Source organism: Dendrobates tinctorius, unplaced genomic scaffold, assembly GCF_039654945.1.
Source record: "Dendrobates tinctorius isolate UK_male_01 unplaced genomic scaffold, ASM3965494v1 ptg000107l, whole genome shotgun sequence".
NCBI lineage: Eukaryota > Metazoa > Chordata > Amphibia > Anura > Dendrobatidae > Dendrobates > Dendrobates tinctorius.
The window spans coordinates 9820275-9839030 of NW_027361775.1; the positions used below are offsets into that span (position 1 = coordinate 9820275).

At 40.2% G+C, this 18756-nt stretch overlaps 1 protein-coding gene across 3 annotated transcripts in view; it reads right to left on the reverse strand.

Annotated features, from left to right (window-relative positions):
- Positions 1-18756, reverse strand: part of MCPH1 (microcephalin 1) — a 461844-nt gene that overhangs the window by 290215 nt on the left and 152873 nt on the right. For all 3 annotated transcript variants that reach the window (XM_073589174.1, XM_073589176.1, XM_073589175.1), the window contains exon 11: positions 11924-12086. In XM_073589174.1, the coding sequence (XP_073445275.1) occupies positions 11924-12086 (163 nt within the window). The remainder of the gene's footprint in view (positions 1-11923; positions 12087-18756) is intronic.

Consider the following 18756-nt stretch of genomic DNA (forward strand, 5'->3'; position numbering starts at 1 on the left):
CCAGAGTCCAACAGTTCTTTAGTCTGTGGCTCTAGTCCTATCAGTGCTGCTTAAAAATGATCAACGATCTTTTGTAGTACACAATGCTATTATAACTTTCATAGTTTTCATAGACATACCAGAAAGCTTGATTGAAAGAGAGGAGAGGAGGTGCAGTAAAAAAATAAAATACATTTTAGATGGCATCTTTGAGAAAAGCAAAAATATGGTGATACGAGTATTTCAACATGTTCATCAAGTTCTAAAATCCGTTTTTATAGTAGCCAATTAAGCAGAGTACATTTTGCTTGGAAATAGTTACTCAGGTCATGGGAGATCTAGCACATTTCTATGCTTTGGAACGAATTAGCACCAATTGTCACTGATTTATGCCCAGCTTTAAAAAGCATGTGAAACCCTGCAAGTCCGCTGTTGCTGCTTAATTTGTGGCACAGCAAAATAAACAATCCAGCTGTCATTAGGAAAGAAAACATCTTGATGTCAGAGATTAATGATGGGATGCACACGAAGTCATGCAATCATCTTGTAATGGTTTTAACATTATTGTAAAAAGAACACAGCAATCTAATTGTTGGTTTTAACCCCATTCACCATCATTTGGCAGAATTAGATGTAAAGGAATATGCCCTCAAAGTGGCTACTATCGGGAAAAAACAGAACTCACATGGTCCACATTTATTATGGGCGGAAATTGTACAGGTTAAAAAGTTGCAACTAAAATTGTGCCATATTTGCAACATTTGTCTTCTCAAACCAAAACAGGCAAGAGAAAAAAAAACAGGCATGGTTAGGCGCTTTTGCTTTTTTGCTCTCCTTTCAAGAGAAATTACTTGTTCTATTAATATAGCCATACAAGAGATTGTTTTTTTAGACAATTGTAAGTTTTAATAATACCATTCATTTAACATTAAATGTACTGAAGAAATAGAAAAAAAATAAATAGGGTGACATTGTGAAAAAACTGCAATTAGGGTTCTATTTTCATAGTGTTCATTGTGCACTAAAAATATTCTGGCAACATGATTCTCAGGTCAGTACAATTATGGAGATATCAAATATATGTCACTATATTTTCAAAGCAGAAAAAAGCAGCGACAGCGCCATCTAAATGTTTAAATGAGCATGGAGGCTCTCTTTAACCCCAATATTGTGATTGTGTGGTCCTGATAATTGCCATGGCAATCCAAGACCAAGTTATGAGCATAGAGTCTTGCAGCTTTAGAAGCCCGCTTATATTTTTACTACTAAAATCTGTGGAGAAAATCCAGTCAGTCATGCAGAACATTTTTTCCATTAGAAGTTTATGCTTAAAACCTATAACTCTGCCCTTCACCTCTCCCCACAAAACTACTTCAATACCCTTATCACTGCACTATCCAACATTCCTAAAAGACTCTGATACTATTCATTCTCTCCTCAATCCAAAAGTGCAGGTCCCCAACACCAGCGCTGATTTCTCCAATTATTTAAAAGAAAAAATTGACAATATCCAGCAGGAAATTTTCTCCCAATCCCCTAATATGCATTCTCTTTCCTCCCGCAATGCATCTACCTCACTTTTTGTCTTTGAGCTGGTCACGGAAGATGAAGTGACCAGGTTCCTTGCATCTTCTCACTCTACTACCTGCACCAGTGACCCTATTCCCTCACATCTCCTAGTGTCCCTTTCCATGGTTGCCACCATTCATGTAACTAAAATATTTAAGAACTCTCATCTGGCATATTTCCTTCCTTATTTAAACAAGCCAGCATACATCCATTACTTTAAAAACCATCCCTCGACCAGAACTGCGCTCCTAACTACAGACCTGTCTTCAATCTTCCCTTCATCTCTCAACTCTGGGTTCACACCTGTCTAATCCATTATCTCTCAGATCACTCTTTTCTTGACACTTTTCAATCTGGGTTCCGCCCCTTACACTCTACTGAAACTGCCCTTACAAAAGTCTCTAATGATCTACTAACAGCTAAATCTAATGGTCAGTATTCCATGCTAATTCTCATGGATCTCTCTGCAGCATTCGACACTGTCTTTCACCAGCTCCTCTTCACAATGCTCCGTTCTATTGGTCTCTACGATACTGCTTTCTCTTGGTTCTCCTCCTACTTCTCTGACCGCTCCATCACTCTTTTGCTGGCTCCTCTTCCCTTTAGGCTACATGCCCACTTTGCAGAAATTCTGTGGAATTGTCCGCAGCATTTCCGCAACTCCCCGCCGCATGTAAAACGCATGCGGAATTCGAATGCATTTTCCCGCAAAATACAAGCGTTTTTAGCTTGCAGAACACCAGCGGTTTTCCAAGCAATTTGAAGCTTTACTTGGAAAAGTGATTGACAGGTTGGTCACACTTGTCAAGCATACTGCTTGACAAGTGTGACTAACTTTTTACTATTGATGCTGCCTATTCAGCATCAATAGTAAAAGATAGAATGCTAAAATTAATAAAAAAATAAAAAATAGGGATATACTTACCCCCTGAAGTATTACCGGTCCTCTCTTGTGAGATATGCACATAAGGGCCGTCTTGCACAGCGTGCCCACATCAGGCACTGCCTTTCTAAATCCTGCCCATATAGGTACTGTTCACATGATCAGGTTTTAAATACATTAGATAGGAATGCTCCGAGATGGGTATACCTTGACGTTGGTGGTGTGTCTTAGTACACATTTTTTGCAAAAAAACGTATCAACTAAATACCCTGTTTTTGTCATCTTTTTACTAGCACTTGCTGTCTACTGTTATATATATATTTTTTTTACAGCAGAGTATTTTTGCACGTTCGTCATACTGTGTTTTTTCTTTGTGTCTAAGCCTGATATTGCCATTTCCATGTGTGGTTCTACCATTACTCCCCAGAGACTGTCTTGGGGTTACATTTGATTCAGATGTCTCCATCATTCCCCCACATCTGATCACTCACTCGCTCATGTCGTATACACCTTAAAAGCATTTCTAGAATTCAACCTTTTCTAACCTTTGACTCTTACTGTTGAGATTATTCATTCTTGTCTGGACTCTTGCAACTCTCTACTAATCGGTCTTCCTCTTGCTAAATTCTCTTCTCCCGAATCCATCCTGAATGCAGCAGCCAGGATCATATTCCTTTCCAACTGCTACAACAATGCCTCTACCCTGTGCCAGTCATTGCACTGGTTGCCCATCCGCTACAGAGTTCAATATAAACTTATCACTCTCACCCACAAAGCGCTCCATGATTCAGCACCACCCTATATCTCCTCTCTCTGGTCTCAGTTTACCTCCCTACCCGCCAGTGCCCTGTGTTCTGCTAATGATCTAAAACTAACATCCTCAATAATCCGAACCTCCCACTGATTTCTGAAGTTCTGCGAAAATTCTTTGGAATGCACTAACCAGGACAATTCAATAAATTCCCAATACCCATGGTTTTGAGCGTGGCCTAGAAACGCATTTCTTTAGACGTGGTCACTTACTGCATAGGGCCAGTTATGTCAGTTTTTTCCTAATCAAGGTTCCCTTTGTCTATTCCATGTTGAATTTATTAACACATTATAATGCCAGTGTCAGGAGAAATACATTTCCCAAATTGGTATAATTAGCGCTACGCCCAGCCGCATTTTGCAGCGGATACGGACATCAGAAACTGAGAAAACAGTGCCCCCCAGTAACATACAGACGTGTCATATTTGGTTTCAGAATGATGGCCTCGATGCAAGGGACCATGTAATGCCCCTAGCATCACTCTAGGAGGCCCCCAGCAAAAGATATGTAAAGTCAGGAGTTTTAATAACTTTTAAAAAGGGACGTATGTCCTCTAACCCAGCCCACCAATTGAGGTCAGCAAGGGAAAAGCATAAAGCTGAAACGCTCATTGGGGGTCGTGTCAGACGCCAGGAGGACCACCTACGACGCTGTGCTGCTGAACCATTTCTTCCTTGGGAAGGCCCTCCCCACGTCATATCAGTGATTGAGATGTAGTAAGTCTCTTACTTTAATCTCTTTTATTTGTAACTGTTGTACATACTGTATTTTGTCTCCTTTTGTAATATCTTTCGTATTTTTTGTAAACACTGCCTATATTTTCTGGAGTAAACATATAAATGTACTAGTTTTGTTCTCCTTGCTCTAATATCGAACAGACACGTACTCCGTGCCTAGACACGCTACCTTTTGGGTTCGTTCCTGACCCCATATAGGTTTTAGTATTAAACGAGGAACTGGTGGCAGTGAAGCATTTTGGTGGTATTGAGCAACACTGGCAGTGACGGATCAGATGTTTATGTGTGTATCTCCTGCCTGGGACTGGTGGTATACTTACTGCCCTCACTGCAGAGTGCCCGATAGCCAGTATGCGACAAGGCAGCCTTTCCAGCGACTACTTAACTTAGGTCTAGTTCCCTGATTGACCTGAGAAGGGGCGCCAGAGAGCTGCAAGTTCCTAACCGGAACTGGAAAACTGATAACAAAAGCAGGGTTATATCCCCGTAACCTCTGAAAGACTGGGCCTATCGCCTCACCTGACTTATCTACGTATCTCCCATTTTCTTCAAAATCAGAACCCTCATAGCACCTGTTCACACATCTTTCCTGCACTTAATTGCCCTGTGTACTTGTACATATACTGGATGGTGATCAATTCATGTAGTGTTATATGAATACCCTGTTTAGTATAGTGATGGCTGAACAGCATAATGCAAGCAAATGTTACCATCAACCTTTCGTTCCTCCCCTATTTTAGGTATTTTCTGTCACATAGCCCCCCAATATCACTTCACATGTAATGTAGTCCCTAAAAAAATGGTTTTGTCAATTTTGTTGGAAAATGAGAAACTGCTGGTCAAATTCTAGCCCTTCTAACTTCCTAAGGAAAAAAAAATTATGTTTCAAAAATTGTTTTTATGTAAAGTTGACAGGTTGGAAATGTTACTAACTATTTTGGGTAACATAACGCTGGTTTAAGGGAATGAGAATTAAAAGTTTGAAAATTGCAAAATTTTTGCCAAATTTCCAATATTTTTACAAGTAAATGCACGTTACATCGAACAATTTGCTACCACTAACAAAGTACAATAAGTCTCTAGAAAACGATCTCAGAATCAGTGGGATCCATTAACGCATTCTAGAGTTATTACCTCATAAAGCGACACTGGTCAGATTTATAAAATGAGGCCTGGTCATTATTGTACAAAATGGCTTGGTCCTTAAGGGGTTAATGTGGGAAAAGGAGGATGATTTGAATTTATCTTTTTTCTTTCATTACATTTTTTCTAAAACATTTTTCGTTTACTTTTCACTGTAATTGTTAGTCCTCTTAGGAGACTTGAACATGCGATCATCTGATCGCTTGTACTATAAACAGCAATATCACAGTATTGCTACATATATTAAAAATCTCCTTTGCCACAGGCTAGGTTTCAAGGGAACTCTGTAAGGACACACACGGAGATTTTCAACTGATGCCTGGCTGTCATAGCAATCCATTTGCAACCATGTCACGGGTGTGCTGATGGGCACATAGAATGCCCTTCATGCCGGAGCGCTGTTAACGTCACTGTCAGTTTGACAGCAGTATCTAACAGGTGTGCACCACCTGCGATTGTTGGAGGAAGATACTGCCTGTAACACAGCCACAATACCAGCCTCGTATGGGATGATCCAAGTCCGTTCCGTGCACGGGCTTCCGACCTGCGTCATACATTCACAGCGCATGTTATGATGGGGATCACCATTTCATACATATGGCCATTTTAAAAGGTAGAAAAATCCAAAGTTAAAAAATGGCTAATTAAAAAAAATTGTCAAAAGTGGTCAATTTCAGATTTTTTTTTATAAACAAACGGAATCATATGAACCTAAACTTACCACTACAGATGCACCCTACTATCATGAAAAAAACAAAATATCAGAAGTACTTGTACAGCAAAAAGCGTTCCAAAGCCATACAACCTGAAATGTCAAATTTAGCTTGGTCAGGGAGGTTAAAACTGGGTTTGGCCGGAAGCAGTTACCAGCAGCAAAAAGCAGTGTTTGCAAGAAAAACGCTGAGTAAAATGTTCACATATATTGATGATTGTTTCCCCAAAATAATTTCAATGAGAGAAAAAACGCTGCAAAAAGTTAATATGCAACAGATTGGGAAAAAGAAACACTGGTCCAAATCTGCTAGGAAAAAAAATAAGCAGTATGTTGTGATGCAGTGACCCCTGTGACAGCTAGGGGGCACTGTATGGGCTTCCCAGGACATGCATGCAGGCGTTTCCTTTATTGTGATGGGGAAATGGTGAGCGGCAGGAATGTAAATGGCCGATATGCATCACAAGGAAAGGTGCCTTGTGATGAAAGCTGGAACATGTATTGATCAGCAGATATACTGCTGAGGATTTGTTACTGTGTATCAGGGAAGCTTCCAGGTGACTTGGTGAGATGGGTGGAACCAGTCACCTACAAACCCACCCAGGGGCTTGTGTCTGAACCCCCAATGTAAAGCCTGTATGTGTGTGGCTGAGTATGGAATAGAACCTGTAGTGAGGTCATGACCAAGTGATCCATACCTCACCTGTGGGTGTGGTTATGTACCATATAATGTGCCTGAGGTCTGGTCACATGGGGAGAGAGTGTGTACCTGAACAGTTCAGGGTGCAAGGTCCTGGAGGGTCAGTGTTGGGAGATTCTGGGAGAAGAATCGGATCCCTGGAGCACGTGCTGCGACTTTGGACCTGGTGAGGCGTGAGTGTTGGACAGTCTCAGGAGGGGACGGACGTCCTGAATAGCACCCGCTGAGGCCCTGAACCTGGTGGCCGGTGTGCTGGGAGACCCTGGGAGCGTTGGATCCCTGAATAGCACCTGGTGAGGCCTGTGTGTTGGACAGTTCCAAAGTGGGGACGGATGTCCTGAATAGCACAGACGGGTCACGTGTGTTAGTGACGGCACTGCATTGTGGGAGCTACTTTCCGTCTGTGGATTTGGACTGTCAGGTGGCCTGGTGAGGCGTTGTCCGGGACGGTAATCCCAGTTTGGCAGCTTCACTGAGAGAGAGTACTGACAGGAGTCAGCATGCAGAGCAGGAGCTCCTAAGAGGTAACCCCGGACTGGGGGAAATAACTGTTGGTGCTTGTGAAGTTCTATGAACATTAATGAACTGTTTGGCGTGCGGTCGCCCATGGTCACTGGTCCAGCGTGCTTAGGGACTGCAAGGAAAAGCCATAACCTGTAAATGTTATGGACTATGTGTTAAGCCTGTGAAGTGTAGCATGGCTTACAGCAGTTTATGATGCATAAATTAACCAAAATGGACTGTTTATGTGAAAAAACCTGTGCCTGACCCTATTAAATTAAGTGTTCCCCAAAACTAACAATAAGCGCTACCTTAGAACGTGCACGAGATTTTAGAAATCTCATTCACTTTGCTGGTACTGTAAAACGCTGTGTTTTCTCCTGAGGAAAAAACACTCCGTGTGAACAAGCACTTAATATAAACCTCAGAAGCCTTTAATATCACTATTTAATATCAATGACATGTTGTAAAATACAGTCCAAGATATTATTTGGCTTCTACGGTGTCGTCTAGATCAGAGAGTGGAGCACGGCTGTTATGTCATACATCGCCTTCTGTTTTTTCCCTCAGTGGCACCTCAAGTCTCACCATCTTCACACTGTTTATTTTGCTCTTTAAAGTCATTGAAATGATTAATATTGAAGTGATGCTCAACTGGGATACTCAGTGTTATGAATACATGAGTGTCTGCTGATTGATCCAATCCAGGTTCAGAGTTTATGCTTTAGGAAAGTTATCATTTTACTGTTGTGTATTTTAGCAGCATGGATGACTGACAGAGCACAGACAGAACTGGTTCTTAGGCAGCAACTACCGAACATTACGCAGATAAGCCACACAAATAAATACAGAAGCTAATGACTTTTTAGCAAGCTTTAATATACAATGACTGTATTCATTTAAAAAAAAAAAAAAGACCTAAAGGGAGAAAAATGAATATTATCAAGCATCAGAATCTGTTTTGCTTAGATCACTCTTTATACAATCATTTAAAACGCTTACCCCAACTTTATCCAGCAAAATGTCTACACTTGCTTACATTAATTGAGAAAGTTTTCAATATCCATTGCTTGTGTCCAGTTTGTGTGTATAAACAGCAACCAATGTAAATAAAAGTACCACAATAGTAAAAAGCATGAAGTAAAAAGATATTGTGCATCAATTAAGATGGTTCGGAAGGTACCGACATGACGTTCCGCACCCCCTGGGACATGTAATGTCAGCTTGGCACAGGGAGTGAGAAGATGCGACCAACGCAGTCACTGACGTTGCACCAACTCACCCACAACCCTGACAGGCTCAGAGGCCCCTTTCACTAGTCACAGTTTAAAAGCGCCGAGTCGGCCCGGAATGACTGCCACCAGTTTCTCATTCAATATACGCCTGTTCTGTTAACAGCGCTATATCGGGCCAGAAATCAACACCGGAAGCATGGAACCTTAACCCCTTAATGACCTCAGATACGCCTTTTACCGGTGGTAGTTAAGGGTACTTAAACCACAGGGCCGTTAATTAACGGCGCTGTGGAAAAAGAGTATAGCACCCCCCAGAGTCGGATTTCTCTGGGGTCCCGTCTGCCGGGGGTAGCGGAGACCCCAGAGAACAAGATTCGTGTCGGCTTTTACTGACCTCAGTTTTGTGATCGCCGTTATTAACCGTATAACAGCAACCGCATTTCCATTTAATTTCTCTCTCCTCTGATGTGATGCACATCAGAGGAGAGAGAAATATGGTCCCCGATTCCTCCCTGGTACCTCCTGGTGCTCCATGGCCCTCCTGCTTCCCCCAATGGGCGTCGCCATCTTCTTCCGGGAAGAAAATGGCAGGCGCATGCGCAGTGCGCCCGCTGAGATCTGCCGGCCGGCACCCGGCAACAATAGGAAGATTTTCCCTATTGGTTCATTTTGGTCTCCAAACGCAACATGGCGTCATCATTGATTCCAGCCAATTTTGCGTTAAAAAAATGCAGTGGTTCAACATAAGGGGTAGCAGCGGACTCAGGACAAATTGCACAACAAATATGGGGGTCTAATTTCTCTTGTTACCCTTGGGAAAATAAAAAATTGGGGGCTAAAAATAATTTTGGTGGAAAAAAAAACGTTTTTCATTTTCACGGCTCTGCGTTTTAAACTTCTGTGAAGCACTTGGGGGTTCAAAGTTCTCACCACACATCTAGATAAGTTCCTTAAGGGGTCTAGTTTCCAAAATGGTGTGACTTGTGGGGGGCTTCCACTGTTTAGGCACATCAGGGGCTCTCCAAATGCGACATGGCGTCCAATCGCAATTCCAGCCAACTCTGTATTGAAAAAGTCAAAGGGCGCTCCTTCCCTTCCGAGGTCTGCTGTGCACCCAAATAATGGTTTACCCCCACATATGGGGTATCAGCGTTTTCAGGAGAAATTGCACAAGAAATTTTGTGGTTCATTTTCTCTTTTTACCTTGTGAAAATAAAAAAAATTGGTTCTGAAGTAAAATGTTTGTAAAAAAAAAAGTTAAAATGTTAATTTTTTCCTTCCACATTGCTTCAGTTCCTGTGAAGCACGTAAAGGGTAAATAAACTTCTTTAATGTGGTTTTGAGCACCTTGAGGGGTGCAGTTTTTAGAATGGTGTCACTTTTGGGTATTTTCTGTCATACTGACCCATCAAAGCGACTTCAAATGTGAGGTAGTCCCAAAAAAAATGGTTGTGTAAATTTTGTTGTAAAAATTAGAAATCGCTGGTCAACTTTTAACCCTTATAACTTCCTAACAAAAAAAAATTTGTTTCCAAAATTGTGCTGATGTAAAGTAGACATGTGAGAAATGTTATTTATTAAGTATATTTTGTGTGACATATCTCTCTGATTAAGGGCATAGAAATTAAAAGTTTGAAAATTTCATAATTTAAAAAATTTTCGCCATGTTTCCATTTTTTTCATAAATAAACGCAAGTCATATCGAAGAAATTTTACCACTAACATGAAGTACAATATGTCACAAAGAAAAAAAAACAATCTCAGAATCAGAGAGATCTGTTAAAGAGTTCCAGAGTTAGAACCTCAAAGTGACAGTGGTCAGAATTATAAAAATTTGTCTGGTCATTAAGCTGCAAATTGGCTCCATCACTAAGGGGTTAAACTAACAAATGGACATGTGGATTCGTCGATCGAGATAAAAGAGCTGCTCATTGTTAAATTATATATAACACCCAAAAGAAAGCTTTACAAGTAGACATATACTAATTTAAAATAATTTTTATTAGAAAAAATGCATATAAAAGATGTATATTAAACAATAATAAGACAACAACTACAAGTACAAAAAATATAGGTGGGTACACCCGGAAATATATATATATAGTAATCCTTACAAATCAATCCTTAAATGCTTAGCTATAATAAGAAAACATAATATTGTGCTCTGGTAGTGAACATAAGTGTGCCAATTATAAATGCATCATAGGAATACATAGTATCACATAGTTACCTAGGAAAGTAAGACCCGGGGGACCCACCACACCTGACACATGTTAAGCTTCACACTGAAGGGGTTTTTCTATAATCCCATTCCAAATAGGATAGAAATGATTGACATGGAATTATATCTCCAATATTTTTCACAGACAACTTAAAGAGAATCTATCACCAGGTTTTTTTGTACCCCATCAGAGAGCAGCATAATATAGAGACAGACACTGTGATTCCAGTGATGTGTTACTTAATGGGTTTAGTGCAGTTTCCTATCTGTTTTATCAGCAGGAAATTACTAGAGGACTAGTAAACCTGCTGCCAGGTAGTCAAACATATTCATGAGCTCTATATAACACCTCCCCCACTACTGATTTGTAGCTGTCTGTGTATGCTGTGCATGAGCAGAGAACTGTCAATCAGTTGTGTGGGTGGGGTTATACAGAGCTCAGCATTTAGAGAGCTGCTAGATCTGCAGCAGATCTAAAACGGACAGTAAGCAGCTCAGTAAGCGAGACAAAGCTACAATCAGGGTCTCTACCCCTATGTAATGATGCACTCAAATGGGGTACGAAAAGCTGATGACAAATTCTCTTTAACATAGTGTGATCAAGTATCATTGTTTGGTTTGCCATCTAGTCATTTCATGCACCTTAGCACTTTATGCATTTTTATGTCAAACAGCCAATGCACATATAAGTATAATTTATGCACCTTATTGCATACACTCACACATCTCTATATGACACATAACATACGACATATGTTTTTCATTCATCCTTGTTTTAAATGTACATAGTTTGCCACTCTGTTTTTTCCTTTGGCATATTTAGTCAGGTCGTATGCGTTCTGCCTTACTTCTCCAGTTCTACTCAGTTAGCACTAGTATCATGATGAGCCTCTGTAGCTATGGTGAAAGTTTCCGTAGTGACGTTAAGCATTACAATCATGTCCAGATCATGAATCCATGACGTGGACATGACATATTTCATTGCTATTGGCCACACACACACTTACCTTCCTGACAAAACCTCTGACAAAGCTGGGTGAAACACATATTGCAGCACCATCAGGGCTTCACGCTTGTACCATGTAAGTTTCCATATGATTACTTTGCTTCTTTGAGGATATGCAACACACTGTGGAATCTAAATTTATCCTCTGTATATTAAAGGATATATATGTTTTATAACCCTTAATGTGACATTTTTAGCCCTCCGATGTACTATTCTGTTTGTATCTGCTTTTTCTGTATATATTCTTTTCAAATATAAAGTTTGTGATGTAAGTTGCAGCACATTCTTTTTGTTTTTGGTTTATTTAATAATACACAGGAGCATCAATGTTTTTTAGCCTGCTAGATTGGTTGTAGGTAGTTACCTTTTCTTAGGATTGTTTGCCATCTAAAATGATTGGAAAGATCAATGTAACCGGTTACCTACCCAGTCACAGGACAAGATCCAACAGCCTCTGGCAATGCCCAAGATAATATTTAAAGTTCGACGAGGACTTCCAGCGATCACATGAGAGGTGGTCTCACAGACTTCATCCGAAAACACAAAGCCTCCAAACTTTTTCACAACTTGGATTATAGTGCTCTGTTTCCTGAAAATATAAAAATGTAAGAACATGTGAAATAATGCAATAATGCTTTTCTTAGGCTGGTTTCACACTTGTGTTTTTGTGCGCAAAAAACCGCATGCTTTTTTTTTACTATTCTTTACATGGGTGCGCACTGCGCATACACATGCGATTGTACGAGTTTGTACGCGCATGCGGTTTTTGGTAGTGTGCGCCTGGGCGCACAAAATGCACTCTGTTGCATTTTTTGTGCGTCCGACTTGTCCCAAAAAACGCATGCGCACGCAAAGCGTTTTTTTTTTCACCCAACCACCCATTATAGTCTATGGGTGCACTGACGTGCGCATGGTAATGCGCACGTCAGCGCAAAAAAACCATGCGTTTTTTTTAAAAACCGCGCTCAAAACAGCAAAAAACGCACAAAACGCATGATGCGTTTTTTTATGTGCGCTTGCACGGTGCGCAGCGCAAAAAAAGGCTAGTGTGAAAGTAGCCTTACGCATATTCACTGTAGTATCACATTATGTTGAGTCGCTTGTCTACTTGTACGGTATATCGATTTTCCAAAATCCTTCACGGAAGACGTATTATTCTACATTTAAGAAATGGTTTTAAAACGCACAGGTGTTTTGTAAATTGTGTGTGCGATTACAGACATAAGCAATGATGAACAAATTAATATAATTTAGACTTAAAAAGACAGTATATCCTACAACAGATCTGTATATTTGTAAAACAAATATATGAATTTTTGCGGTTAGTCGTACCCGATAATATTCTTTAGTGACATAGTCAAGCACATATTTAGATACACACTGAGATGTTTTAGTCAGCTAATCCCCTTAACAGTAGAAAGAACTTTCTTATCATTTGCACTGTACTACGTCAACATGGGGTTTTTGCGAGTGGCCCATGCCAATTTCTGTGAGAGCAAAAGTCTGTCCTTTAACATTGGTTGGCTTCCAACAGTGCTGTCCGAGGTGTCTGTGATCAGAGTTTTTCTGCTCCAATTATATATAAAAAAAATTATGGCAGACTCATATCTGTAAACAGTTATTTCTATGATAAGCATACATGGGTTCCTTATTATTTTCTTATATGCCCTATTAGGAGGGTTCATCCTCTGCAAAGGAAATATCAGAGGCTTATATTTAGGGGTGCTCTTTATGGAAGTGTCCTTGCATTTGGGTATTGCACTTAACATCAAAGAATTACTCTAAGTCTTTAGTTTTAAAAGACCCATGTCCACAGGAGAGATGATAAATGTACAGTACTATGCAAAATTTGAAGGTGAGGGAAAAATGCTGCAAAGTAAGAAAGCTTATAAAAACAGCAGTGTACTTTATTTTTTATCAATCACGCAATATAAAGTGAATGAAAAAGAGAGAATTGAAATCAGGATTTGTTGTGATCACCCTTTGCCTTCAAAAATAGCATCAGTACTTCTAGGTACTGTCACACTCAGCGATGTACCAGCGATCCCGACCAGCGATATGACGCGGTCAGGATCGCTGGTACATCGCTAAGTGGTCGCTAGTGAGCTGCCACACAGGCAGATCTCACCAGCGACATCGCAGCGGTCGGGGGTCGCTACTTACCTGTCACACTAGGCGATCATGACGTCCTCCCGCCCAGCTCAACGCTCGTCTCGCTACAGGAAGCGCCGCAGGAAGCTGACGACGAGAAACAGTCCAGTACGTTCTCGCGCGATCAGCGATAACCAGCGGGGGAGCGGGTCGTAGGCAAGTATCAGACACAGCGATATCGCTAGCAATATCGCTATAACGTCACAAGTTATAGCGATATCGCTTAGTGTGACAGTACCTTAAACTTGCACAAAGTCAGGGATTTTGTAGGATTATAGTTAGATGAATGAGTCATCAATTATACCAAAAAGGTGAAATGATCATCCTTTTCATATGTACTATAGGTTGTAACACAGTGGATTGAAACAAACAACAAAAAAACAGCTGTGTACAACACTTAAAACTTGGTGAGGAACAGCCAAACTCTGCTACAAAGGTGAGGCTGTAAAAGACAGCTTCACATCACGAGTAATACACCATGGTACGACTCAGCACAGAAATGGGACACAAGATCAGCGAGCTCTCCCAAGCAAAGATTTCAAAGCAGAACGAGGTTTCAGGATGTACAAGCTGCTTTTGAAGCCATAAGTGCAGCAAAACAAAGACAAATCTACTCTTCATAGAATCGTAGAGTTGGAAGGGACCTCCTGGGCCATCTGGTCCAACCCCCTGCTCAAAGCAGGATTCGCTAAATCATCCCAGACAGATGTCTGTCCAGCCTCTGTTTGAAGATTTCCATTGAAGTAGAACTCACCACTTCTCGTAGCAGCCTGTTCCACTCATTGATCACTCTGTCAAAAAGTTTTTTCTAATATCTAATCTGTGTCTCCTCCCATTCAGTTTCATCCCATTGCTTCTACTCCTTTCCTTGTGCAAACGAGAATAAAGATGATCCTTCCACAATGTGACAACCCTTGAGATATTTGTAGACAGCTATTAAGTCTCCTCTCAGTCTTCTCTTTTGCAAGCTAAACATTCCAAATCATGCAACCTTTCCTCATAAGAAAGGGTTTGCAGACCGGTCACCATTCTGGTCGCTCTTTTCTGAACTTGCTCCAGTTTGTTGACGTCTTTTTTAAAATGTGAATGCCAAAACTGGACACAATATTCCAGATGAGGTCTGACCAAAGAGAAGTAGAGGGCAATAATGACTTCACGTGATCTAGACTGTATGCTTCTGTTAATACCAGAATTGCATTTGCCTTTTTTGCTGCTGCATCACACTGTTGACTCATATTCAGTCTGTGATCTATTAGTATACCCAAGTCTTTTTCACATGTGCTGTTGCTTAGCCATATTCCTCCCATTCTGTATATGCTTTTTTCATTTTTATTGCCCAGATGTAGTACTTTGCATTTTTCCCTGTTAAAAACCATTCTGTTAGTTGCTGTCCACTGCTCCAGTTTATTTATATCTTTTTGAATCCTCTCTCTCTCTTCTCTAGTATTAGCTATCCCTCCTAGCTTTGTGTCATCAGCAAATTTAATCAGTTTACCCTCAATTCCATTATCTAAATCGTTGATAAAGATGTTGAACAATACAGTACCCAGGACAGAGCCCTGTGGTACCCCACTTGAGACATTCTTCCAACTGGATGTGCAGCAATTTACGACCACTCTTTGGGTCCAATCACTAAGCCAGTTATGAATCCACCTAACAGTTGCCTTGTCCATTCCATACTTAGTCATTTTTTTCAATAAGGATTGTGTGAGATACTTTGTCAAATGCTTTGCTGAAGTCAAAATATACTATATCTACAGCATTTCCCTGATCCACCCAATCAGTGATTCTGTCATAGAAGGAAAATAAGTTAGTCTGACATGATTTATTAGTTACAAACCCATGCTGACTCTATTTAATCACTTCATTCTTATCCAGGTACTGACATACATGTTGTTTAATAATTTGTTCAAAGATCTTTCCTGGTATAGAAGTCAGACTCACCGGCCTATAGTTGCCTGGGTCCACCTTCTTCCCCTTTACAATAAGCTTTACAATAATCAAATTAACACACGGACAAATAAGGATATTGATCTTTAAAGGGAAGCTAGCATCCTGTTTAGGCTAATCTGAGAGCAGTATGATGTGGGGCTGAGACCCTGATTCCATGTTTGTGTCACTTACTGGCTGCTTTCTGCATTTTTTTTTTATAAAATCACTGTTTCATGTGCATCAGATCTACCAGTTCTCTGAATGCTGAGCTCTGTATAACACCACCCACATCACTGATTAGCAGTGTTCTGTGTACACTGTGCCTAATCAGAAACCAACCAAATAGTGTAGGATGTGTTACAATACAAACCTCATGAATATTGAGGACTACATGTCAGCAATAGTGATGATTGAGTGTGCTCGCTACTTGAGTTTTCCAGGCATGCTCGGGTGTCCTCTGAGTATTTTGGGCATGTTCAGAGATTACGTTTGAGTCCCCGCAGCTGCATGATTTGCGGCTGCTAGACAACTTGAACACATGCAGGGATTGCCTGTTTGTTAGGGAATCCCCACATGTATTCAGGCTGTCTAGCAGTCGCAAATCATGTAGCTGCGGAGACACAAACATAATCTACGAGCACACCCAAGATACTCGGAGAACAACCAAGCATGCTCGGAAAACTTGCGTAATGAGCACACTCGCTCATCACTAGTCAGCAGGTTTACTAGTCCTCTAGAGATAAATTCTTGCTAATAAAACAGGGATTTTATCAAAACTACAGTAAGCGCAGCACAGTAAGTGACACATGTATTTACTTCTATGATCAAAAAAGACCTATATATTTCCAGAAAAAAAAATCAAAGTAGGAAAATAGGAAAAAAAGAAATTACACATACACTGTATAATACAACTGTATTTCTACTATTTCTAAATGTCACATAAAAGACTGTGTAGAACAGTATACTATAGACATTGCTGTGAGTTACATAGAAGGGTTCCCATCACTTGAAAGACCCATGTTCAGCTCAAATCACTAAATAAGGATGTGGATACATTTATGAATACATTCTGTGAACAGACAGCAAGTCACTTCAGAGAGTGTACAATGAGACATCAACTGTAATATAAACACTGTAATTTGCTCCTAATATGATTTATTATGTAAGAACTGACCTTTAAGAGGGTCATATATTGCTCATTAACAATAGTGTAGCTTAAGGGCTCTTGGTTTATTCAAATACATTGCCCTCACCCAATTATTAATTTGACAAATACGCACAACTTCTCTTCCATCTGCTTAATTCTTATTTAATCCATCTAGAGCATTCCATGTGAAAAGTTCAACGCACGTCCTATCTTTAGTTAGTACCCCTTGTTTAATGACAGAAAAACCCACAATGGTCACAGAAATAACTTGAATCTGACACAAGTAATAATAAATAAAAAATCTATGAAAATTAATAAATGAAAGTCACACATTGCTTTTCAACCATGCTTCCACAGAATTAAAAAAAAAAAATAAATAAAACTCTTGAAATAGGCCTGGAAAGAAATGATGGTACCCTTAACTTAATATTTTGTTGCACAACCGTTTGAGGCAATCACTGCAATCAAACGATTCCTGTAACTGTAAATGAGACTTCTGCACCTCTCGACAGGTATTTTGGCCCACTCCTCAAGAGCAAACTGCTCCAGTTGTCTTGTGTTTGAAGGTTGCCTTTTCCAGACGGCATGTTTCAGCACTTTCCAAAGATGATCAATAGGATTTAGGTCAGTGCTCATAGAAGGCCACTTCAAAATAGTCCAATGTTTTCCTCTTAGCCATTCTTGGGTGTTTTTAGCTGTGTGTTTTGGGTCAATATCCTGTTGCAAGACCCATGACCTGCGACTGAGACCAAGCTTTCTGACACTGGGCAGCATATTTCTCTCTAGAATCCCTTGATAGTCTTGAGATTTCATTGTACCCTGCACAGATTCTAGACACCCTGTGCCAGATGCAGCAAAGCAGCCCCAGAACATAATAGCGCCTCCTCCATGTTACACAGTAGGGACAGTGTTCTTTTCTTGATTTGCTTCATTCTTCCATCTGTGAACATAGAGCTGATGTGCCTTGCCAAAAAGTTCCATTTTTTGTATCATCTGTTCATAGGACATTCTCCCAGAAGCTTTGTGGCTTGTTAACATGTAATTTTGAAAATTCCAGTCTGGCTTTTTTATGATTTTTTTTCCAACAATGGTGTCCTCCTTGGTCATCTCCCAAGAATTCCAGTTTGGCTCATACAATGACGGATGGTGCAATCTGACACTGATGTTCCTTGAGCTTGAAGTTCACCTTTAATCTGTTTAGAAGTTTTTCTGGGCTCTTTTGTTAAGCGTACCATTTGTATTATCCATCTCTTTGATTTGTCATCAATTTTGTTCCTACGGCCACATCCAGGGAGGTTGGCTACAGTCCCATGGAGCTTAAATTTCTGAATAATATGTGCAACTGTAGTCACAGGTACATCAGGCTGCTTGGAGATGGTCTTATAACTTTTACCTTTAACATGTTTGTCTATAATTTTCTTTCTAATCTCCTGAGACAACTCTTTCCTTTGCTTCCTCTGGTCCATGTTACCAAATAGCACAGTGAGCATCTCTAGTCGTATATACAGGCCCACTCACTGATTCCAAGATTGTAGACACCAGTGATGCCAATTAGTGGACACACCTTGATTTAACATGTCCCTTTTGTCACATTTTCAGTGGTACCATCATTTCTGTCCAGGCCTATTTCATGAGTTTTATTTCTTTAAAGTTTGTGGAAGCATGGTTGAAAAGCAATGTCTGACTTTCATTTGTTCATTTTCATAGATTTTTAATTATTACTTATGTCAGATTCAAATTATTTCTGTGATCATTGTGGGTTTTTCTGTCATTAGAGGGGTACCAACAATTTTGACCACGTATGTATAAGGCTACATTCACACATTCATGTGAGTGCTACCATTCTAGAGAAACACGTTCACATGTTCAGCATTTGGTCAGTATTTTACGTCAGTATTTGTAAGCCAAAATTAGGAGTGAGTGAAAAATACAGATGTGGTGACGGGTTTCTATTATACTATTAAACTGATAGTTCCACTCTGGATTTTGGCATACAAATACGGATTTGAAATACTGACCAAGTACTGAA